The sequence below is a fragment of the Bolinopsis microptera genome, chromosome 8 (genome assembly GCF_026151205.1).
Source record: "Bolinopsis microptera isolate Bmic1 chromosome 8, MBARI_Bmic_1.0, whole genome shotgun sequence".
NCBI classification, from domain to species: Eukaryota; Metazoa; Ctenophora; class Tentaculata; order Lobata; family Bolinopsidae; genus Bolinopsis; species Bolinopsis microptera.
This window is the reverse complement of record NC_087079.1, coordinates 15051671-15078330: the sequence shown is the minus strand read 5'-3', so window position 1 is coordinate 15078330 and position 26660 is coordinate 15051671. Positions and strand designations below refer to the sequence as shown.

General features: G+C 37.3%; 1 protein-coding gene across 2 annotated transcripts in view; it reads left to right on the top strand.

Moving 5' to 3' along the window:
- The first annotated feature begins 7048 nt into the window (after window positions 1-7048).
- LOC134819350 (membrane-associated guanylate kinase, WW and PDZ domain-containing protein 1-like) overlaps window positions 7049-26660 on the top strand; it is a 49147-nt gene continuing 29535 nt past the window's right edge. Inside the window, exons 1-8 of one of the 2 annotated variants that reach the window (XM_063829271.1) lie at window positions 7049-7154; window positions 8326-8505; window positions 10111-10227; window positions 15181-15270; window positions 15655-15730; window positions 16432-16536; window positions 17992-18074; window positions 22783-22837. In XM_063829271.1, the coding sequence (XP_063685341.1) occupies window positions 7052-7154; window positions 8326-8505; window positions 10111-10227; window positions 15181-15270; window positions 15655-15730; window positions 16432-16536; window positions 17992-18074; window positions 22783-22837 (809 nt within the window). In that variant the 5' untranslated portion in view covers window positions 7049-7051. Of the gene's footprint in view, window positions 7155-8325; window positions 8506-10110; window positions 10228-15180; window positions 15271-15654; window positions 15731-16431; window positions 16537-17666; window positions 17791-17991; window positions 18075-22782; window positions 22838-26660 lie in introns of those variants that run through there. The other variant, XM_063829272.1, reaches the window with a different exon arrangement.

Genomic DNA, 26660 nt, shown 5'->3' with positions numbered 1-26660 from the left:
GGTTTGTGTAAACTGTAATCACCGATATTTATTATAAAAGCAAACACAAATTAAGAAAAGCCACGACTGTAAGGTAGATAGCTAGAGCACAGTATGGAACACTGTATGTCTGATATCAAGAAATGGATGACAAACAATTTCCTTCAACTGAAATCTTTTAAGACTGAAGTCATCGTTAATATCCTCTAAATTTGACTCAAAAAATATTCCAGCCTCTCTACAGATTGTTAAGGATCAAGAGGCACATGTTGTTACTTGTTAGTGGAACTGTGAAGAGTCTTGGGCTGTATTTGGACAGTTATCTTTCAATGAGTGATCAGATTACGTCATTGGTTCAAGCATGTAATATTCAGATCAGAAATTTGTGGTTTATTGCATCAAAACTGTCTTTTAACCTTAAGATTCAGCTTGTTCATGCTATAGTACTCTCTAGAATTGATTATTGCAATAGCGTATATTTTGGACTGAGCTCTTATGATTTAAGTCGTTTACAGAAGGTGCAAAATTCTGCTGTAAGATTTATTTTCGGGAGAGGAAGAAAGGCACACACTACTCCACTAATTAAGAAAGTTCATTTTCTACCAGTTAGATTTAGAATAGATTTTAAGATTGCCCTACTTGCCTACCAGTGTTTGAATAATATAGCTCCTCCTTACTTAAAAGAGTTGTATCTCCTAGGCAGCGAAGTTTTAAAAATGTACGTCTTGATAATGATTATTTTTACCTTAGTTTTCCGCCCTCTCCTAACTATGTAAACACAGAGAAAGCTTTTAGTCACTGTGCAGTTAAAGTATTTAATTCCTTGCCATACGACATAAGATCAGCTGAGTCAGTTACATCTTTCAAGACCAAACTTAAAACATACTTATTTTCTCTAGCATTTGATTGATTTTGCATTTACATAGGTAAAATGAACTTGTCATGTCTAATTTTCAATTAAACTAAGCTCAGTTAATGTAAGAGCCGCTTTAGAAAGCACTGGAGTTTATCTCCAGGATTTAATTATATCGAGTTATATGATTTAGCTATAAGGCGCTTTAGAAATGTTGTATTTATTATTTATTATTATTATAATCCGAAGCAAAACATGCTGACAATCCATCTATTTCCTACATCAGAAAGAGCTGAGCTCTGTCTGTCAATTTTCAAACTTTTGGTTCACATCAAAGTTAGTCACACTTTGAAATTGAAACTAGGAAAAGTGTCTGTGCAAAACTTACAGCAAGCAAACTGAAGGGTCAGAGAGAAAGGAAGACTAACAAATATCTATATTGGAAATTCTCCCCATTTTAAAAACAAATTTCAAATTCATTATTCGTATTCTTCACATGAATGGAACTGTACAAGTCTTTCTGAATTAGATAAATCGAGGGATTGGTATCTCCGTGGCTGATGCAACACAGATTCGAACACATGACAGGAGAAAACTCCCAGTTTTCAAATGTTTCATGGTACAACGTAGACACACCCAGCAGTTCATAAAGTTGCATGATCAACCAAATTCTGCTCAAAACACTATTAATCTGAAAAAGGGTCAGACCCATAGTTAAATTAACTATTAATAACACGGGTCTGCAGACAGAAAATGAAACGAAAACAAAGTTATTGTGTACTTAGGGACGGTAGATCGTTCTCGGTTTGAAGGTCCTTGTCAGCGCTCGATTCTAACAAGCATAAATTGTACTGCACACCGGAGCGGTATGCGCGGCGCGCTTATGCTTAAACATCCTGCAATATTCTGTTTTTTATTAGTGTTAGTTTTAATTTATATTTAAAATACTGAAAATTAAAATTATTAAATAAAATATTTTAAATAAACAAAATTAAAACTATTCAATATTCTATAAATGTATCAATATAGTGAGTTTATGGCCAAATACAAACTATACCGTTTTTAATACGCCGCGCAAACGATTGTGTCCAAACATTTTGAAATAAACTCATGTTGGAATCGAGCGAAAAAAGTCATTCATCCAGTACAGATTGAATCAGTGAGACCTACGCACTTTCGCAATGCTTCTTGCAAACATAGTTTGGTTAGGTTGTCTGATCTCGAGTCTAAGTTTCACTAATGCTGAACTTTGTTTGTGTGACACTTCCCTTGCTTGCGATGTTTTGTGTTGCTGTGATCCAGACTGCTCCACTCAGGATAAGGTGAGATTCACTTGTGAGACAAGTGTTGAAACATCTGAACAGCCCGACGTCACATGTGTTCCGAGTAGTATTTTCAATAGAATAACTCCAGACAGTAGTTTTAGCTTCATTCGCATTGAAGATGATAACTGCTTTACGTCTACTAAATTGTCTATTAGTTCATCGTCGACCAAGTCCGTCAGAGCTGAATCTAGTTCCATTGAGGCTCAAAACACATTAGTTCCAGTAACATACACAAGCTCATTTCGCGACATAAAGTCTAAGAATGAGTCTATAATGAAAGCCAATGATTTAATATTTATTCGAGAGGAGCTGATCAGTCGTCCTCTGACCCTCCCTGCTGGATTAAGAGGGCAGTGTGTCCAGGACTCGGTGTTGTTTTTACGGAACTCCTCCGCATCTTGCTCATTAAAAGTGACAGAAAGTATCTGCCAGGCTGGTTCTAAAGTCGACAGTCTTAGTTCGATGTACAAGGATTTGAAAATCGTCAAAAATTATAGGATATCTGTGGACGAAACGATCACTGTGACAACTTCTTGCATTGATAAAGATGGCTTTCCGTTGGACTCGTGCTTAGCCCCCAATAAAAATGGTGGCACATGTGAGAATGTTGTCAAGAAAATTGAACTCCTTGTGACTTATGGAAAAGAGGAGATCAGCCCAGAAATCAGCGAAGAAGACAACGAAGAAATTATCCCAGAAATTATCCCAGAAATTATCACCGAAATCGGCCCAACAATCAGCCTTGGAATCATTTCAGCAGTTTTTAAGATGACGCTTGATTCTGTTGAAATAGACTCTACCAGTACTCTTTTGACGACAGTACGTTTTGATGGAAATTCGCAAGACTACCCAAACATCGGCCCGCGTTTACAAAGGTACAAGCTCGGTTATGAGCTCCTATTCAATATCAGTAATTCGAAAGTGCCTTTTTCTCCTTTTCAAGATGATACAGACTGCACGACAAGTCGACTTACTTTTCCATCGTCTTCAATCCAAAACTGTGTTAAGAAGATCACAGATTTCTCCACGACAGATTTTACCGAATTGACCAAAGGTTTGTTCTCGCCTCTACCTAGTTCACTGGCTAAGTATCACAACTCTGACCTGGTTAATCCAGAGGAATGGTTCCAACTTACCTGGGATATTCCTGAAGTAGTTGAAAGTAGTGCTACACCTATGAACCTGATTCTCACTGTAACACATCGGAGTTATGGTAACAAGCTGAACCCTGAGAACGAGATCCTATCAGCGGCTACCTCCATATCCACCACTAACCTTGACTCTCTTGACAAAGAGGGCCTTGTGAACCATAAACTTGTGTTTTACTTTACCATACGGTTTGTAAGTGTTGATGTCGAGTCAAGTAAAGAAAACAATATTATCAGTAAATTAACAAGGTCCCTTACTCATTACTTTTCCTTTCAGAAAGACAGTTTCCCTTTGCAACTGTTAGCAGTCGCTGTTATAATATTTGTACTATTGACATTAGGTATTTTGGTTACTGATCAGGGTAAACCCCAATTCTGATAATAAAAAGTCTGTTAACAAGCTCTCATTGATACTTATTGTTATCTTTAATTTATATCACAGATTTGTTGACGGAAATGTTGGGTTATTAAATAATCATATTTAGTCGATGTTGTGAAATGTTTTGAAACCTTTGAACATTAATTCCCGAAAGTGATCGCAATTCCAGTAGTAAATTTTAAAGTTTATATCGAGCTTCAGTTGACAATCAGCCTAATTTCTATAATAGCGAATAATATCTTGCAGACGCCGCTCAAATTCTGTACTATAATGTCTTTAGTATGCAGACACTGAGTGACTGCTGACAGTATTGTGACAACATGGTAGCCTTTGGTGGCCATGACAACACCCAAGAATTCTAAATTTGGCACACCAACAAGAATTTACACTTGTTGTAAAGTCCGCATTCCGATATTTGTAAAGTAATGTTATTATTGACTTTTAAAATAATTGACCGCAGTACTATCTTGTTTTGAAGAGCGCTGCTCAACAATGTGATTTCCTCTTCTGATTTTATTCCGAGCATTTTCCACAACTGATTATTCCTTATCATGAAAGAAGTGAATATTTTTGTGAGCGCGCCTTGAAAACATCACATTGCTGTTAACGACTAAGCTTTAGTCAAAACTCGACACTTGTGCTAATTTAGTGTCGAAACTCACAAAGTAGCTTACTCTATGTGTAAAGCATTTACTTAAACAACATGAGGTACTGTTGTTGTGTTATAAAACTACTATATTCACTTTGTAAATATAGTAGACTATGTTATATATTTATTGTGTAAAGTGTAAAGGAAGCGTTCTTTAATGTGTTATAAGTTTTATATTATCCCAGTCATATTTATTATGTAAATTAAGCTAATTATCATGTAAATTAAGTAAATCATACGCGAGTTTTCAGATGTTTAATGTTTATCACACTATGATCAGTTGATATCTAGTTTATTTTACGTTATTATATGCTATCATCTGGTTTTATTGTTGGTCTTACGTATCTTCAACTCCTGTCTTACATGATAGAAAGAGGCCACCGGCCACCCCACTCAATATATAGTAAGCATTATGAAAAGTAGGAACATAAAATCTTAAACTCTACTTATCAAAATCCTCCTGACGTGGGAGATCACCATAACCGAATCAATCTCAACACTGGAACTCTTTACACGTCAAAGGCATATAACACATAATAATAATATGTAATATGCTGCGTCACCCCATACATACACAAACTTACACAAGCGTAACGACTCTCTAACAGTCACTAAAGCTTCCTCCAGCATCTGCTTTCTGCATGATGTGTAAAATTATAGCTGTGTAAAGCGTACTGTAACGTTGTAACGTGCTGTAACGCTGTTACGTTGTAACGTGCTGTAACGTGTTGTAACGCTGCTACGTTGCATTGTACGTGCTATTATTACTCTAGTTGTTGTTTAATGATCTGAAGATCTGACCACCAGGTGGTGTAGTAGACGGTATCACAACAGTTCACACTCGGTGTGTATTAGCTGCTTTTTACCGCACTATACCACATTGTATTGTATTACTTTTATCTGCTTTTACCGAACGCAAATAGTACAACTTGATGCTTTTTATCGCTACCTATTGATTGCTTATCACAATACTTTTTACCCATGTATAGTTTGTGTACATTTAATTAGCCCTATTGAGTGAGATATCATATCTCATCAGATATTATATATTATATCTCATATTATATATTATATCTCTCAGCATGATTTCCACTCAGTGTAACATGATATCTCCCTGGTGGCCTGGTGGGGAGGGAGGAGGTGTTAAGGTAATGAGGTAATAATGGGAGCTACACCAACCTCTGAGATTACCAGAGTGTAGGGGTCTCCATTGTTCGAACATATTTGACACCCCTGCCGGTGAAAATTTGGTGAAATCTGATTAAATTCCTCTGAAATGTGATTAAATTCCGGTCTTTTGACTTGGTGTATGTTGTTGTTTACTCCCAATATCATTGGTCATTTAACTCTTCTCGTTGCCGTTCATTCAGGAAATATCAGTTATGTTTCTAGATTTATTCAAATTTGGCCCGATCCCAGCCAGAAAAGGGTCTATGCCGGTCCGTTTGTACAGGTATTTACCTCATATTCCCAGTTCGAATATCTTATTCACTATAGTTAGTAATAGCAATAGTTATTTTTGGAAACAGTCCAACGTGATAATTGTTCGTTGTGTAGTAACGTTTTCCTTTGAACACGGCTCGCTTTTTGTTAATTAAGAAACGATTTTATTTAATAAGTAGATCGTATTTACTAAAGTTTTAAGTTTCATAAAAATCGTTTGGTAATAATCTGTTTTAAGTTTAACAATACTGTTTTTGGGACTCTAGGCCCGTTTTAGATTATATATAAAATTTGTTAGTTATATATTCTGAGTGGTTACTTTATTCGTGTTATTCTGCTGAGATTTCTTCTCATTTCCGGAAAATTTGTACGATTGTTTTTCAGCGTTCTACTATATAATCAACATTTTTCCTTGAAAACTATGAAACCTGTCATTATCATATTAGGTATGCTATGCGAGTTACTCTCAAGAATACTCGAAAAAATTTGTAGTTTTCCTATCTTGTAAATAAATTAAATTCCTTAAATATCTGAGTGCTCGATTGAGTTACAATGTATTAAACAAAAAAGTTCTAAAACCATAATATACACTCACTCAACCACACCATCTACCTATTATATGGAACACCTATAAATCACGCAACATAATGAATACTGTAGCCTGAAAACTGGGTTTCTCACCTGACACTTCACGTGTGAATACCACGGCAAGCAGTCAGAAACCACGTGACTGAGGAACCATATCCCACGTGACTATTTCCATATCACGTGACAGGCTCACCTCTTCTCTGGCTAGTCTTTCAAGTGTAAGGGGGGAAGTAGGCAGGAAATTATACCATACAAGTACAAACTGTCCCTGCAGACCCTGGCCCTCTACCAATTAGTGAGATATTTCTCTCTCTTGCTCCTTAATTAAGTGATTTTCTTTACTCCTATAGTTCTAATTAGGTAATTTTCTTTCGCGGTTTGTAAAATTTGCTTACCACACTGAAAGATGATCTTATCAAATACCAATTATCACCTTCTGTATCGTGCTGTTGGAGGATAGTTTTTCGGTTAAAGTTACCTGGCTTCGTTTCCAAAGTCCTCCTAATTCGTCCCAATTTTCTAAGTTTGTCCACGATGTTTTGTCTACTTCTCAGCCCGTGTTCGACACGCATTTTTGTCGTTCGTCTCTTTACAAACCCTCGCTCTCTCTTTCTTTTGTGGGGGCTGCCCATGTTAAACCTACAATGTTAACCATGTTAACCCTTGTTATCTCTCTGTAGCTATGTAATGCCGGAGAAAGAATATTGGGAGCTAAATGTCAAAACTGTCAAACTCTCCCGCTCCGGCGACGGATCTTTTGGTATTTCAATAGAAGGGGGCGCTGACAAAGGTAAGTTTCTTGCTGAACTTTTTAACAATTTTGGCGGTTTTTATTTTATTTTAGGCGCTGTGAATGAGTCCCATGATAGGGTGCACCAAAGAAGAACTCCTTAGCATCGAAATACGAGATTAATCGTTAAGAACCAGGCATATTTTCCCATTTTGGCACTATTGGCTTTAAATACAGTAACTGTTTTTGGTAAACAACGTTTTAGAGAAGCCTTGTCAAAACCTTGACTTAAATATTTTTTAGTAAGGCTTCCATTTTTGGTGTTCTGTTTATCACTGCAAAAGATACGACACAGTCCTCCTTCTGATATCTAAATCCTTAGAGCATTAGTATGTGCAAAATTACAGAATTAAATGTCAATTTCGGTAAGTATTCAAAATAGAATAAGTAAAAATCTGTCTTTGACTGTATTTATCTTCTTGTTTTCGTCAAGAACATGACATCAATGTATACCTAACCTTTCCTGAACACAATATCATGGTATTTCCACAAAATGTTGGACATTGATGACAGATATATCTGAAATCTTCAGATTGCATTTTCCCCAGTACACGACATGACGCCCCGAGACTCCCTCATTTTGATAGAGGTGCAGAACTACTGACGCCCTCTAAGTGTTGTAACAAGAATATCAGTCAATTTGATTTTTATTTTTGTACTTTAATAAGTGTGAGATCTGTAATACAATAATAATATAAGAACCATTTCTCGTTTATCTAGACATGTGATTATTTTTCTTGATTGACAGCTTTATGAAAAATGTAGAAAAACGTGATATTCTAGGTTATGCAAAGACAATATCATACGGTAATCAGTATTGTAATCGTTTCTGGCTAGATCTGACTTATTTGTCAAGAATAAGAAGGACTGTTATAATGTACTGACAAATTAACTTTGTCTCCAAAGATCAATCCGCCATCTAACACTCACTTAACGTTACGTCAAGTTACGCTAATACCTGGTGTAACTGATATTACATGTACTTTGTAGACTCTAGTTTGAGGTTAGATTATCTCAGCTGGAATGATGTACATTGTTTTATCATGACTTTTCTAAGAATTATATGCGCTGCGAGCATTCCTTAAAATCAGAAAATCAGAATTAGTTTGGCCTATGAAATTGATCTAAATATCATGTAAAGCCACGTGAAAAATTTATAATCTATCTGCAGGTCAATTTGGAAGCGTAGGATGCGTGAGAGAGACAGTTATTGTAGCACAGGGTGATATCTCCCCCGGGGATATTGTCCTTCAAGTGAACGGAGATGCGGTCGGAGGTTTCATTCACTGGGATCTTCTCAGTGAGATACGCAGATCGGGCAGTTTGCTGACTTTACTGCTGGTGCCACAAGGTGAGAAGCTCGAATCACTTCATACGTATGGGGGTATGACGTCAATAATTGATCATTTGCTTAAATCCCCCAATTCTTTATATTATGATTTTGAATTTTCACTCCTAAGAAGCGGCCCTGTTACGTGTAACATAATTTACGTAATTTGTCTTCTTTGTGAATGTTTATTGTGTTAATACGCTCACAGATGTTCCTCTTTTGGACAAAGAGCAGCAAAATTACTGTGCTAAGGATCGCAACTTGGCAGAAGCCGCCAGCATGAAACACAGTTTTGGCGCTTCAAAACAGTGCGACTCTCAAAAAACTAGCTGATTCTGTCTTTAAACTTGAATAAACCACGACTTTTCTGCAGTGAGTGTGTTGCGCGCGCGGAGCACGCTCGTATTTTTCTCCCGTATTGTAGAAATTCGCGGAATAATTCAACCGAAACCCGATCCTTTATACTTTTATAATATAAGGACAATAATGGGTTGCCCTGTGTAAGTCAATAGATAACTTGGTGTGGAAATCAAGGTTCAACCAGATTATTTCCTTTCTCTTTATTTAGAATATATACACGACTGCTCTGACGTTTATGTCATGTTAATTGCGTGTTGCGTGCCTACGGTCTCGTGGTAAAAACGGTGTTAATGATACGGACTTGCATACATTTTATGCAAACATTAAATCTTCACAACATTTCACGAGTCTTCCACCAACCCCTGTGAAGTACGCTGAATGTTTTTCCGGTACTCAATTTCGACACGCACTCTAGTTCGACATGTACTGTAGTTCGACAAACCCCAGGCTCGACTCAATATAAGGCTCTAACGAACTAAAGTGCGCTACCTGTACTAAAGTTCGACACGTACTAAAGTTCGACGAGATAACTTCGACTGTCGAACTAGAGTTTCGAAATCTCCGATCTCCAACGACGATCCTTTACGAGCTTGAGCCTTGATATGAAATCTATCCGTTTGTTTATTTTCCACTTGTCTCATGCTGTTCACCTATGTGTGAATTTAATCTTAATAATAATATCTATAATCTATATCTTTGAACATTGACCTCAGACTCAATTGTTAGTTAGCAGAATTAGACTTAGCGCAGAGATAAAAGACTATCGTGGTAACTCGTACTCCGTTTTATAGATCTAGATTGTAGAGTACGTTATATAAATATCTACCACGTACCACACTTTATATTATCACAAACGACTAGTAATCGAGTACCGGTCTAGAGATTCGGCTGCTGAATCGGAACAGTCGGATATCAATATATTTTCCTGTTTGTTAGACCAGAACCGAGTGGCAATTTAGGCAAACAGAAGAATTAAAATTATACTGAAAGGTTCTGGAATTTGTAACCGCTGGTTGCTAGATGTCAGAAAATTGTTTTATCTGCCATTGAACCCAGTGAGTGTGATCCTATGATAAGGACCCAGCAATACTCAATAGCCATTGGATCACAAGCAGAAACTATTTGTCGAACTAAAGTACGCTACCTGGACTCTAGTTCAACACGTACCGAAGTTCAACAGGGGTGATATCTGGCGAACTATAGTGCGTGTCGAACTAGAGTACTACGTGAATCGTTTTGTCACCGGTTTACCATGTTTAATTCCAGGAAAAGGGCTCCCCCTGGAACTCAGCGATTTTCTAGTGCAAAAGTTTGACGAAGAATCTGAAGATTTTAAACTACAGAAAGTAGTCCGACACAACATCTACAACAAAACTCTACCATGTGAGTTTCTTTAACACATTGTTCTCTTATCACTATGCAGGATCGATAAATATTTCGAATATTTCTTCACACTAAACTTAATCTTCAAACTAAACCTGTAGGGCGTTGGCATTTCCTTTAGAGCTGTAAGACTGAAAGCTAGGGCCCTTGCTTTATATTTAATTCATGGCTGGTTTATTTGGCAACAGTTGGAGGTGCTGCGTGTTTAGACGTTTGGCAACTTCCACGTTCTGCTACAAAACTTCTAATTGATTAATGTCAACTGCACACATATCGAGTTATATCCTTGTCCCTTTTGTTACCTTGCTGCTTCTTTCCGTTTGACCTACACATTGGTCCAATCAACTCACGTGACTCTCATTTGACTCAGTGATTGGTTGAACATTTACTTCAGTGGCTGAGTTAAACTATCATCGAACGTATATTTGGATTTTGTCAAATGAAGTTTGCCAATTTTAGCTTTTAGGTTAATTGCATGTCTGGTAGTTGGAATTACCTTGTCATTGAGATGGGAGGGCTATTCCACGGTCATTTAAAGGGGCATTCGTGTAAAATTAAGTTATGTACTTCATATGTTAGATTGCTACTAATCAGTTATATTTTACGGCCGTTCTGATGAATCCCCAGTTTGTATTTTTCCTGTACCTCAGTCTTAAAAACGCCATCTTTCTACAGTCTACACAGTATGAACGTTATAAAACGGACGTCCTTTTTTATTTATTTGTTATTTATTTTTTACTGTAATTCCTCAAAGGTGCCAAGATTTTCCGGTAACAGCCGATAACACCCTTCAACGGATCTCGCAATTTGTCTTCTCCTTCCCCACATCACGTGTCCGCAATGCAGTGCTAAGTACAGTCATATTAGTCATTGTTAATCTTGGTTTTTGTCAGATTACAATGCGATTATAGATTGTAACAGAATTATATCTTGCAACAATGCTGTCTGCGATTAGAACTGATTTCCGTGGTTTATTGTTCGTTTTGCGGACATTACTGGATTAGGCAGTTTACAAGAAGCCCGACTGGTCCATGGACCACTGGTCTATGGACCACTCTAGGTGGTCCATGGACCACTGGTCCATGGACCACCTTATCACTGAATAAGTGGTCCATGGACCACTTTAACAAGGTCCATGGTATCAGCAAGCACTTTAGCTTCCATTATCATATGATCCAATCATACGGTAGACTTCTTCGCTAAGATTGCAAGATGTCAGTATTAACTACGAAAAACGTCGCAGAGATATATAAGATGAATTGTGGTACACAGCCATCGTCGTTTTCGATATACAAGACAGATACTTGTACACCACTACTGTGTTTTCAATATGAGCCACTCACTACACAACGAAATCCATCGGATTACAAATACTGATGAGCATGCAAGGGATTTCCTCTTTCAACGTGGTATTCTGAAGTCCTCTCTTTCCTGTCCTGGCTGCTCTTCTGCTATGAACCTTGTACCCTGCTCCTCTAAGAAGTCCTCAGACCTTCTCATCTGGCGGTGTTCACCCTGCTCAAGGTTTAGGAACATACAAACGGATAGTGAAGAGCTCCGACCTTCTCCCTCTATCTATGTAAATTGTATGTTATTTACTTTTGTAATACTTATTATACATATTGCAATCATAAAGATGCCAATTTCAATTGATAATAAAAAATTAGATATAATCTTCATGAGTTGACTTATGGTGGTCCATGGACCACTGTACCTTGGTGAAGTGGTCCATGGACCACCTATAGTGGTCCATGGACCACTGGTCCATGGACCAGTCGAGCTTCTTGGAGACTGCCCTGGATTATAGCTGCAGACGCTTGATATTCTAATACTGTTGAATCCTGAATTGTATTGAATATCTTGGTTGAATCGAACTGAAACACCTTGTACGATTCAATTCTCATAGCTCAGGCTCATATTGAATGAATTAAGGACGTCTCAAAGCATTACAGCCCCCACGTTTCACCACGACCCAACCGACGCGATCGTATGAAAAATATTTACGGTGCACCATATTCAACAGCTCTACACCTTCATTAAGTTCTCCCCCTATGACTAGATTATGCTCGATTGAAACAGATGTTATATAACGTGTTACATGCTGCATATAATATACAAAAGTAAGTAGTATTAAGTTCCCCGTGACGTAGTTTGTCAGACTTGTTACAGTATATCATTGTGCTAATACTAATAGCTGCCTCGTTACAATCCTCGTGGTTCCTCCATCTTTTGTACCTTTTTAAATGGTCCGTCTAGATTTTAGAGGTATTATAATCCACGCATGATCGCTTGTTAAAACTTAAACGGCTGTCTGGTATGCGTGCAATCATCAGACGAAATTCCTACCATTTTTCAATAACTATTGACACGCAGACGGGGAATTTCCCGCAATTTAACCCTCGACTAATACCCTTGTTTAAACTGACATCTATTATCTCATGATTCCGATCTCTCCACAAATACCTCCCCTTATTATCGCAGTTTATAATATGGTAATTACATGTAAATTAGCGGGGTAATAACATCTCCCCTGCTGAGCTGAATGTTTTATATAACAAGCCTGACCCCTTTCTCTCTCTCTGTCCTATTATTATCAGACATGTATTATCCATTATCTTACAGTGGTATGTGGGGACTGGGAGTCTGTAAGGAGTATTGTATGTTATGATGTAAGTTATGTTTTCTAACTCTCCTGTATGGTATCTTAAGTTGTGTTTTTTGTAGATTCAAATGTTTTAATTGTTTGGTATATTTAACTTTGTTACATTTTCCTATTAAGGATTTGTATTGTTTCATATCATGAGATCTCTAGCTGCCCAAGTTCGTTGCGAGGTCTAGAACGTTAATTTGACGGTATAAGAGTGGAATTCCTGCGAATATATATAAAACAGTGACGCGGTAATTCCTCTGTTCGCTGTAGCTGTTGACATTATTTGGTGATACCTGCGATGGGTCCTTTTTAGCAGCTTCTTTGCTAAAAATAGATCCTTTCATTTTCTGTGTACATTTAATTCGTTCACAAATTTTTCAGTACATTATCAAGAACTTTTAAAGATGTGTCAGTCATCTAACACTAGTTCGATCTCTGATTTGTATCGTCAGTATAAGTTTTTGTTGTTGTTTGTGCATGTGGCTTTTAAACTTGGACTCTTCTATTTACGGCATGTTAAATGGAACGGAAGTATTACTTCCTCCACAAAAACTCTAAGTGTAACACCGTCATGTGAGGCTTACCGTACAAAAATCAAATATATTTTATGAAAGACAACGGCACAATATGTGGTTTAAACTTTAAATATCTATTACTTAGCATCATGGCAAATAATACACACCTGGTAATTCCAGGCACTGCTTTGTACATAATGATGTACAATACATAGCACTGTGGCATCTCTATGTTACCAGGACTACTGGAAACTACTGGAATCCAGGTTTCTTGTTCTTATTCTAGGTCTTCATATTTGGTGTTTCCGTATTGTCTCTTACATTGAATGGAGTGTCATCATGCAAATTATAATTGTATATCACATGTGTGATATAACAGTACCCTGTGCAATGTGTATGTTGTTCTATGTTTCACGTTCTATTGTCAGTCATTATGTATTGTGTGTAATTACTACTATAAGACTGTAGATCTATAAAACTTTGTTTTGGACCATGTGTAAGCCCTCTCTTATTCGCTGTCTGCTGGATATAATTCTCTAGTTGGTACAAGCTCGCTATCGTTTACTGGACTTTATTTTAGTGCAATTAATATTATTAGCTTGCTGAAATTATCTAAATAGTTGAAATGTCTGAGTAAATGAGTGCAGTTTAGATGTCTAACTTAATTTATAGTTCGGAAGCTTTTATTAGTTGAACTACGAGATAAGGATCCTAAATTGACGATGTCAACTGATTTGTCTTGTAGTTTAAGCATTAAGATATCTCAGGTATTTTCCTTAATCCTGTTTTGTCTTGAGCATTTGTGCGTCGATACAATGGTCATTGGGAACTTGTGTATAATTCAGATGACTTATGAACTCTCCCTGGTCATTAGGGCACCGCTCCTTATATGGGCATCACGTGTCCTCAGGGCATGATGTTGGGAACTTCTAGTTTTAGGTATTTGCAGAATGTCTACTCCGTTCCCTTGTTACCTCGTTAGATTATACATTCCTGTGTGAGCCAGTGTAGCTAGTCAGAATGTGATAATCTTTCATCTAGTAATATTATCTTTATCAGACAGAGGACTACCAAAGAAGTCATCTTTATCTTTTATTTTCAGTGGAGTTTGTTATTTACGATAACAATGGTGTTTTGACACTTTCAAAAATCTGATCGAAGTGAAGGGTGACAGCTTTGCAAATCCTTTCAACCAAACAAAAACTACACATTTACATTCAATAGTCCCTATTTAACAGTAAGAATAATGAATATTCCTTATTTCCGCCCAAATTCCTCGCCAATTGTGACAGTTAATGCGACTTTACATCGGTTGGTTGCAGTATACATTCCATCTAGGGAAAAAGTTTTATAATCCATGGTAACCAACATTTTCACGTCCATTTTACACGAATTAAACTCAAGATTTAAACATATAATCTGGGTATGGGTTTAGTTTTCTGCCTATTGAAAAGTGATCTTACTTCCAATCTAGAATTTCATAACACTACCTACTCAATCATATATTTGGGTAAAGATAGGAAATCATTTGTCTGGAAGTTTTTAGACCGCTTGTTTTTGACTTCTTACTTGAAAGGCCGCCTCTCTTTGTTGTAAAAAGTGTGTAGAAGCTTGGTCATTGACAGACATGCATCTGTATTCTACTCACGATTTTAATTACCTTTGACTGTTTTAAATTTGAATATGCTAAATGTGACTATTATTTATTTGAATGAACTTAGTTTTAAAGACGTCAATTAAAACCAGCTAAGTTTGTGAGTGATTTTAGTTAACCCCAAACTAATCTAGACACGACAAGGCCCCCGCGGGTAGATGAGAAGCCGGGGTTAGATTACATATTTGTCAGTGAGGAGGAGTTTAACGAACTCGAAGAGAAAGGTCAGTAACTTTGTTACTTAGTTAACCACTTTAACTTAACTACTGTTAACTACAGTTACTGAGATCTCACTAGTTTTTATGTGGATCTCTATTATTTAGGTGTTATCGTTTTCATTTCAAATTTACATTCAAATTTTAATCATTAGATTATAATAGCTCGAATGTCATTAGTCAGTGCTTTGTGGTACAAAAACAACTAGTGAGTTGAGCAAATATTGAATATTGATGATAGTATCTGATCATGATATAACCAACCTCGTTATGACTCTCTCGGTCAACCAAGTCCCTTCCAGACATGCCTTAAAACCACCCCCTCCCCCTTGGCGTACCTTATTATAACCACCCCCCCCTGGCGTACCTTTTTAGAACCACATCTTCCCTCAGGTGTCCTACTAGAGAAAGGTTCGTACGGGGGTCACATGTACGGCACACCCCGCCCCGAACCCTACGACCCCAACATGTGAGTAACTGCTATCTTCTTCTTCGTAAGGGATTGTGGTCACTGCTATCTCAGATACTGACAGCAATATTGAATTAACTGATATTATATCATGTCATTGCATTAGCTGACACTGATATTATATATATACCGTACACATGATTACATGAATAAGGTTATGGTCATCATCAGATCTAGAATTCAAGTTGCCGTCAGAAGCTGGTGACTTGTAAGCTCGTAGGACGTATAACACAGCTCACAGATCACACAGATCACACAGCCCACAGATCACTCTTCTGACTGCCCACAAACCAAGTTTATACTGTTATCTGGTCAATCCTAGCGTCTGATACTGAACTGTGTTTAGCCCTACAACTGCTTACACTGCTTGTCGAGAAGAATACACCCCAGACAAAACTCCCAGTTTAGACCTCTAAATGATTTATGTGGCAAGATGACGTCACACCCAAAAACCAATTCTGACTCCTTCATAATAATAGACAGTTTTTGGGTTTTTCCAAATAGTTTCTGATTATTCTGATTTGCGACAAATGATATTGCACTGTTAGGATAAACGACGTTTCAAAGTAACAACTTCTTATTCATGCTCAAATTATTTGTTATATAGTAGTGTTGAAAGTATTAAAAACTTCGTCGTTACAAGAAAGCAACACGTGTTAAACAAGTGTTTAGTTTACACCTCACCGTGGCCGTACCCGCAGGCACAACCAAGGGGGAGGCAGACAGTTGGGACCGCGTCAGGTGGGCAAATTACCACCGGGCTGGGAGACAGCGTACACGCAGTACGGGCAGAAGTACTTTATCAAGTGAGTTGTTGTGAAGTAGTGCACCTAGTAACCGCACCAGTAACCGCACTAGTAACCTCCTAGAAACCGCCCTAGTAATCTAGTAACCCGTACTAACGCTAGTGACTAGGAGTTACTGACTATAATTGTGGTATATTGCCTCCCCTGCGATATTTTCTTGACTCATTCTGCAAGTGTGGTTTGCTTTTTCTATCCGATACCAACTCCGGCCCCGCTCTAAAATTTTATTTTTTTAATCTTTAAGTTTAAGTTCTTTTAGCCCAGGTTCGGTTTGCTTTTTCCTTCCGGAGATGATCATTTGAATATTAGGGCCAGAAGCCTTCTGCTTAATTACGTTATGAATTTTTCTTATGGGCAAACTTTTTTACGATTGAACCAGGGAACATCATTACAAAAACTCAATTTTTGGCAGTCTAAAATGTGAACGCTACAGAAAGATAAAACGATACATGCTTGGCAATACGATGATTTAACTATTTTCCCAGGTAGTAAGGTCGCTTATAATTGCTGGTTACCCCTGGACTGATGATTGAAAATATTTAATTATGATCCAGCGACTATTAGATCTTTTAAAACCAAGACTTAACTGGTACACCAAGCCCGTAATCTCAGATCTAACTATGCGTAATTAATAAAACATAAGTTTTTTCTGCCGTATTCCCGGTTACGGTCAAAGTTTAGACGTGACACAGTCTATTTGTCTCAGTTATAATCGTTGGTTTCTTGGTGTATGTTGGCGTGTTGTCGTATCTTTGCTTGTTGTCGTATGTTTGCGATTCTAGGTTCTGTCCAATCGTATATCCGGCACATAGTTTTATTAGCACGATTCCAAATTCGCAACTCCTTGTATAACTGTCGAGCCTTGTATTGTTGGAGTTATTGTATCGTTAGACCTTTATTACCGTTTTTTGCAAAGATTGTTTAATTGTAGTGAGAGTAGTTATATATTGCAGCTAACAAGGATACAACCTACTGTAATAATATATTTATAATTTTAGACATACTAAAATATTATGTAGTAGTTGTACAGCAATACTAAGGTAATAGGATCCAGAGGATGTCACCATTTTACCTACAAACTAAAATAGTCGCTATATTTTACTTACTTTTCGTGTGTATTTCATGGCGTGTGAGCTATAAACTTGTTCTAAATTGAGTTACTATCTTTAATCAGTTAATCTTGATGGCATTAATTGATAATTCAAAGCCTAAACGGAGGGTGTCCCTACCTGCGAGGAGAGTATCTATATCCGCGTAAGTTCAGCCGTATCTACCTAATTAACTTTGGAGCAATCGATAAGGGCAAGGAAGCGCCTTTACTTGTCTTTATTTTAAAGTTTTCTGTCGCCAATTCGATAAAATACCGACAGAAATATTTAGATAATTTCTGCACAATTGAATGAATACAACCCCAAATATTTTCTTATTCCCATTTTTTGATTGTAATATTTTCAGTCACAACGACGGTTCGACGACCTGGTCCGATCCTAGACTGGTTGCTTTGCAATACCACAGTGCGAAAACGAGCAAATTCGGCGGTGAGATTCTTTTATTAAATTTTATACACATTAACTTTTATATTCATTTGTCCATTAACTTAACAGTTTTCTTTAATATTACATTCACGTTATCTGATGCTCATTATTGTCGTCCTCAAACGTCGGTGGTTTGAGGTAAGAATATTGGTTTCCTTACCAATGATCTTAAATTAATTTTCATCACTGTAGAAGGCTTATTTCCTTTATATTTTATTACCTTCCGTTATGTTTCTTTTATTTCCTCTGGTCCTGCTGTTATGAGTCGTAATTTAATTTAAGATTTAATTTATTCAGATTATGATTCATTTTTCTGTTCAACCTCACGAGCCTCATTGATTTTGTAAATTCGGTTAGACTGTATTTTATCCGTAATTATGCTTTTGTATGAGTTTTTTTACAGAGTATACAGGAACGGGCGCCTTTGTTCCCTCGATTAACTGTATCTGATTTTACCGATCACTCGGTGAACAGATTTATACAATTTCCCGATAAAATTCATTGATTTATTGATAACGACGTCTAGTCATATAATCCTAGTTCATTTTCTAGTTTGCACCTATAAACATTGATAATACAACGATAATTCATAATTGCGTCGATATGAAACCCAACCCTGACGCGCTTCTCTTTTTGACCCTTCAAGTTTCTTATCACCTTCACGTTGGACAAATTGAAATTCACTTGTGGTATTTACAAAATGTGTGAATATTTTTGTGATATATTTTGTAATCGTGTTATATATTCTATGTTCTACCGTATATCTGGGAAGGTAGGAACACAAATTCGATGTTTGCAATTTTGTGAATTGGTAAGTGTCGGTGTGATGATGGCCGCGCTAAATATTTTAGTTTTCTCCGTTTTATTTTGTTTTTACTACAAGTTTTAACTCAGTTTTGATCCCATTTCTTGATAATATGTTCTTTACCAACTATATTGTTATTGTTATTCGTTCTCCTTGTGATAACTCTAAGAGGCTATACAATATAAACATATTTCATACATATTTCACTGCGTACATACAATGACATACATTTCATAATTTGTTTGCTGAAAGTGTTTGACATTGAATAAAGCCATGTTTGATTGAAAACTCCTTAGTCAACCATTAGCGATTGTTAGCAAGTCCAGCGCAGGTAGGGGTACGAGTCGTCAAGGTATATGACGTCACAATTAACAGTTGTTCAGCAGTTTGCAGTGCTGCATGACGTCACTTCACGTGTTATGACGTCATGTCACGTGGTACGAGTCGTCTAGGTATATGACGTCACAATGAACAGTTGTTCAGCAGTTTGCAGTGCTGAGTCCTGAATATCAGGTAACACAGTTTGTCCTGTTACAGTCCCTGTGTTATATCAGTTTACCTACAATGATCCATCATGTACGATGTGTGTGATCACTTTGACTGCTAGTTCAACCCCTTATTTTCATTTTCCATCTCGTCATTTTGATCAGTTTCGTCAATGATCTGTGAAGGGTGAACAGTATGACAGAATCGCTATTAATGTCACTGCTCCGTCATCCCAACCCTGACCTATAATTCCTGTAGCGGACATTTACACGCAATTAGACTATGCCAAGCAATTTTCTCCATTTTCTGTACCAATTTCGCCCATATTCGTGTACTAATGAAGTGTCCTTATATCTATTACTGCTCGTGCTGCTCAGGACAGACTGCAGTGTACATGTCACGTGACATACAGTGCAGTTAATACCTAGTAATAACTAAATTAGAACTACGACCAATTTGTCAAACTCTGTGCAGAACATTAGTAGTGTAGGCGGTAGGGTGAGTCACATATCTCACTGTAGGATGGGTCACATACTCACATATCTCACAGTAGGATGGGTCACATATCTTACATATCTCACTGCTTGACCACATTCTGCCGTGTACTTGTTATTGCTGTGATATAGTAGGGTCACATATAATAAAACTCAGTACTCACAGCTGCTTGTTGACCACATTTCCCTTGTACTTGTTATTGCTGAAAAGTGTGATATCCGTTGTTATGTTGTTCTTCTAACCCCCAGTCTAAAGCAGTTCCTTAATACTTTGAAAGGCCAATCTGGCATTTTCAACGTGTCACGTGATTGTTTTCGAAGCTTTTTGTTGGACGGTTTAGTTGGCAGCTTTTGTCGACATTATAGTCGCTGAGACGGCTTCTACTTTACTATATACGCTATCAACTGTTTTTATACGCTATTAGCCTATAGTTTGTTGGCGGTGCAGCAGCTTTGTCAAATTATGACAGTTATATTTCTTGCTTGTCTCTATTCTGCTATTTCTCTGACTCGACAGTCTCCTAAATGCGCTGCTTTCTGCTGAATAATAATGGGGGCACGGCACAAATTACACATTATATCTCTTTGCGCTCGGTAAAACATTTGTCGCGAACGTTTAATACTTTAATAGGTCGTAGAATCCTGGAGCCAGCAATTCCTTCGCCATGAACTATGTATGTTCATCACGACAAACTGCTATTCATAGAAATGGAGATGTTCCGCTTGTCCGCCCTCGTGTGTGAAAAGTGTCACTGTAGTATCCGCTTTCCAAACAATCGGGGCTCAGTATATTATGTGATATTTTGTTGAACTGTAAAACTTAGGTCGCGAATCTTTAATTTGTCGCGGAATTCTTATACCGGTATTTCCTTATCACGAACTATGTATAGATTCATTCCAGTTGCTCCTGAATCTGTAGAGTAATTAACTGTCACACTTCTCTCTGGACATTCCTGATAGGTCCTTATTTTGGTTTAGAACCTAGAGAACTGCAGTGTTGTCACGGCAACCCACTCCCAGATCACTTAATATCCCTGCACTTAAGCCTTTAGTGTTTGTCCGTCTGTCTGACCATAACCGTCTGTAGCGTACGGAATTACAGACATTATCTGTCCAGTATGCACATGTTATCTGTCAAGTATGCACATATTTTTTTGAGTTCAATGTTTGTGTGACAGGCTTTTCATTCGGTTTTATTTTCTGGTTTCCGAACGCACGCGCAGGCCCTGTAATTTATGATAATTTTAATAGATCCTTGTTCACGGCTTCAACCGTGAATATTTTTTACCAGGGCTTTTCATCCAGCGTGACGAAAAGTTATTGTTAATTAAAATACGACCCTTTTTCTTTTTACATATAATATTATCATTAAAAACAATACAGTAACACGTAATCGATACTGCTGTGTAATTTTTGAATGTGCTTCCGCCTTTCAATTATTTCCATATTTTATATTTATAGGTTCCTTTTCTTAAGATTACATTCCATCTTTAACTTTCGTGCTTGATATTTTTATCATCAACGATCGACTCTATTTTTTAGTTCGTCACGATTTAGGGTTCACCATCTACACTTTTGCTCGTTTACTTAAAAACGATTATTTACTTAGCATAGAATATTTAGGAGGGATTCGTAGATTACTCTAATGGGTCATCGAATAGTTCGACCGCCCTAATTGCAGCATCGCTGCTGCCTTGTTCGTACTCCAGTCCAGCAAAGAATTTCCATAAGGGCAGCTGCAGTTTCTTGCAGATGGGTTATTTTTGGAAACGATTTACGAAATGCTGATAGCTTTGCTTTAGGTTATAATTTTGTTGAGACAGATCTATATTTTACTTTATGTGTTTATTCATTGTTTACATAAATACAGTTTTGAAATCGAACAAAATCAGACATCTTTACAGCGGTATTATTTTCAAATGTATTCTGTTTATAAATGTTGCTTCATTAATTAGATATCGCACCTTTGAAACGTTTTAGATTTCGAGTGCCAGATCAATTTTTGCCGTACAGAACATGAAGATGAAGATGTAGAATATCTAATTAAACGCGTGTCATGTTCAAGCGAGTTTGCTATATTGCATTAACATGTATAAAGTTAAATCTTGCATGTTTATAGTTTATCTGCCTCTATCGTACTTTTGCATCTGTTCATTAACTCTTCAGTTGTTCTCGAAAAATAACAACATTTTTGTGTGTATTTCAGAAATCTTCAATTCACGCCTTTTTCATAGCCGTTTGGTCGCATTATTGTGGAGATAATTTTGCCTTCCCTTGCCAACAATTATATCCTCATTAAATCTAAAATCTTATTAAAGTACCTGACATTCTAAAGGTTTATATCTGGCTATGATCCACACATTGTACTATAATCATAATTAACCCTTTATATTACATGCTTGTGACTTGCTAGAAATATTCCGTAAATTCATGTAATAATTGCCCATATAGCTGCTTGCCAAGTACACCAATATAAGCTTCCTCTACATACCAATCTAACTCTCAGGAGTGTGCTTTAATACGTATTGTAGCATAATATGTCACGTAATATATTCAGTGCATATAATAGTGTATTGGTTGCGTGTGGCATGTAACGCTTATCACTCGCGGCTGCAGGGGCTGCCTTTGTAGTGAGAAGGATTGTCGAACTTCCTTCATTCTTGGGTCTATTATTGACCTTTGCAAAGTTATTTATCCACCATTTATCCACTATTTTATGTCCGTTGCTCTTGCTTGAACATGCTGGAAATAACTGTTTAATTTTTTGTTTTCTCTTTGATAGGATGATTCTCATTTGAGTACTCACGGCCTATGCAGTTCCTCCGAGGTACATACACCAAATATTCCTTCTCAAAGTTTTCTATTTAGAGTGCAGTTACTCCCTAGTTTTATGAACGATTTGCTTACTGATATTTGTTTTCCCTAGAGTTGCCGTATGGATGGGAGGAGATACAAAACGACAACGGAGTTTATTACATTGAGTAAGTACATCAGCAATACTCATAGACATACATAATAGATGCACTTTACTTGTGTAATGTAACCTTTTATTTGTATTAATATTGATTAACTGAGTAATATATTAACTTTTTAAATTTTGATTAATTCAATGTCTAAACATAGTTCAGTGACCTTGTATTAATTTGTTTGTCACTATGTTTGTTCGTTATGGCTCGTTCCACCACGGTTTCCACAGCCAGCTGCAGCACAGCTAGATGGAGCCTAGTCAGCCACAGGCTACACGTCGCCAGGTTCTAGAATAATCCTAGTCACAAGTTATATTCTCTTCGTGTACATAGATATTATACATAATGAATGGCTTTTAAATGTTAAATAATTGAACAAATATATACATGGTTCAGCGTGTTAGATTTGTTTGTTAGTATGTCTGTTCGTTGTTATGTTAAACACTATTGTATGTCAATAGCCACGCCCGGCTACATAGCGGCCAGCGCAGGCTACATGACGGCTAGCCTAGCTTAAAAGTTACAGCTACATGGCGGCTACGGGCTAGCCCAGGCTACATGGCGCCATGTTCTAGAATTATCCTGGTCACACAAATGTTTACAACAACTCTCCGTGACATGCTGTGAGCTGCGAGGAAACCGCTGCCATTTCTCGTGCATTTCAATTTTCACGTAGTTTTTACTTGCGGTTTTACGGCGAACACTGCTCAGGGGCAGGTTTTCTATGACTCTGGTTTTCTTCTTGTTAGGCTGCTGTTCGTTCCGCTAAAAAGACGAGCTGTGTTATTATAACCTGGAATAAGTTATCTCGGATAGTAGTTAACAGTGCTCTCCATTCGATAATAAATGTACTGCATTAATACACCCATGTTACAATGGAGTGACCATTAGTGCATTCTAACACACTGTGATATTTGCGGGAGTGCTGTACTTACTACTTAGCAATACTTAGCACTCAGGCTTTATTCTAGAACAATCTAAATCACTCGTTTACCTCAGTGCATGCCTCACTGAACAGTTCACAAACCGCTTTTCATCGTTTAAATATTGTGATATTTCAAACCAAAATGAGTCTAAATTTTAAGCCATAACGAGTTTAATTTTTATATCGCCCTTTCCTCATTTCTCTTGTTTTGTGTTGCTTAAATACAATTTTACTCGGTCATTCATGAGCATTTATTTCAGCTCATTAGTTAGCATTGAATTCAAATTGTGATTTAGGAAATGTTTCCCTAAGTCGGCACTTCGGCAATTAAATTCATTACATTAGGGTTCACCCTTGAAACCCTTTGAAACAAAGTCTTGAGCCCTACGACTCATTAAGATTTTCACATGGATACAAGATAGGACGGTGTATTTTTTTGTTTAGTTAAACTCTATGGCTAAAGATTTTGTTTCTTTATAAGATAAACCAGCTCAATAACACATGATTCCATGGTATCCACGGTCAAGAATATCAGCTGAATATTCCTTCTTCTAGAGGGTTGCATTCTCGTGAGTGTTACAGAGATAGTAGCAGAAAATCCCGTTACTTATACCCAGTAATTAATAAACAGTAACTTTTCCAAATGTAACATAAAATCTAATTCCTTAGTCTAATGAAACTTACAAATTTAGTGAAACTTAACGGAATTCTTGAACAAAATGTATACCATTAATCAACATCTGTACAGCATATTATGCCGATATTCCTGACATGGTGATTTTGTCGCAAGGCGTATAAGAAAACAGTCGCAAATATCTCTCTATAATTTCCCTGATATTTCGCCGCTATCAGTTTGTAAGACACACTGGGTGGATGGAAAGTCTCATCTGGTCGTTCATTTTCTAATTAAATCAGCGACAACATTATTATCTGTTTTGGCGTTAGGCCAAGATTTGACAGCGTAAATGGTGTCCAGAAATAGTTATAACTGTGTACATGATACTCTAACTCAATGCGTTAAACGGTACTAAACGGTACTAAATGCGTAATCTCGGTAGTAAATATAAATATACATGGTATTGACCCTAACATATGGTATTGGCCACAATAACTGCTATTCCTCCAGAGTCCGGCTGTCTTTCTCTTGCCAACATTCTTGCCAACCTTCCAAAACAGCGGGACCTTGTAGTCTATAAATAGGAACGACGCAATCACATCGGAACCCTGTTTTCTGACTCAAACGTTTGAACAGAATCAGGTTACCAGATATCGTTATCTAATCTCTCCTCACGAGATAATATCAGAGATATGATCTTGTATGACGTGTTGAGCGTGCAGCAAGTGTTGATATCTGATACTGTATTACTACGTCTGCTCGGTCAGGACTCTAACTAGTCTTCACTCACGTTTCCACTGGCCTACTCTAGTTTCGTGTCCACACATGTTTATAATACTCCTTTATAAAATACTCCTTTATAATATGTTTGACATGTTGTGTTGTCTTACTGCCGTTATGTACCCAGTATATTTTAATATTTGGTTCTAGTTATATGGCATATTTTTTGTTGAGATGAAATATATTCGTTGTGGTTTTTTCTTGTTTTTCTTGCCAAGTTTCAGATAGTCGAAACCTTTCATAGTTGTGAGAAAAGTGGTCGTTTTTTAAACACCTGAAAATGTCCTGACCAGCTTGAGCTGAGAACTTTAAAATTGCGAAGTCATACGTTGGTCTCACACCATTAAACATGGACAGATGTGTTTTTAATAAATCCCAGATGACGATATTAACCCACCTCCCCACGCTGTTGCTCTGCGGTTTCTATAAACCCCAGAAAAATGCTGTAAATCCATAATCTCGCCAGAGATTTGATTTTCAAACCTCAGACATTTACCTCCCTGTTTTCTCCTTTTTTCTCGGGGTCCTGTCTGAGTATTTGGAGACTGTCACCTAACAATATCCTCCATCTTCTACTGTCAATCATCTGCTACACAATTCCATCTTAACTCCTAATAACTTAACCAGCTTTTAATACCAAGAAGGTGCCCTCCAAACGTTAACTTGATTGGAGTGAACCTGATTTTACCTGATTTTACCTGATTTTACCTGATTTTCAGTCAATTAACGAAATACCAGAGATCCTGAATCGACCAGAATTCGTGATTATTGGTCAAATGATTGGATTGTTTGCCGGCTCGTTTAGTGGCACGTTCAGTGAATAATACTATTGTCGAGTACTGGCGTACTGCAATCTTCCTATTGTTCTTAATATTTGACGCCGTCCAAATTTATGCCGTAAATCGCCAATATAGTGATACGCCCACGGCTCAAATAAGCGGAAGCAGTCTAGTCAGTCACTAGTCAGTCTTTTTCCAGTTTTCAGAATTGTGTTTGTAGAGGCGACTCAATGCACAGGTCCAGGTTATTAGCATCTTCAATTCAATCATCCTACCAGAACCCTCTCAAATAATAATTTGTATCTAGCTGTTAGTTGGAAGTTGTCAGGATATCCACAGTAGATCCTGTCTGCCTTAACACCAGGCTGAGTCTGGGACCGGGGGAGATGAGGTGTCGTTACTATGTCATGAGTGTAATTGCTGGCTTTTATCAGGATTCTCTCTTCCCCTCCTGACCATGCGCTGCGTAGTGAATATGTTTTCTCGCACTTTCCATCGACACATATTGTTTGCCTTTTCACTGTGATCTTTAGTTTTTGTTTTGATACTTAGTGCATGTAACGATTTGTGATTTTATTAACGCGTGATTAATGATTATCAATAAGTACGGTTGCCTCCGCCCTCCAGCAAAGTTAGCAAACTAATTGGACGATTAGTGTAGTGCTTTGTCGCGGAATCCGAGCACCACTTCACCACAGTATAAATCAATAAGGGTTATTATTGTGAATAGCAACCTAT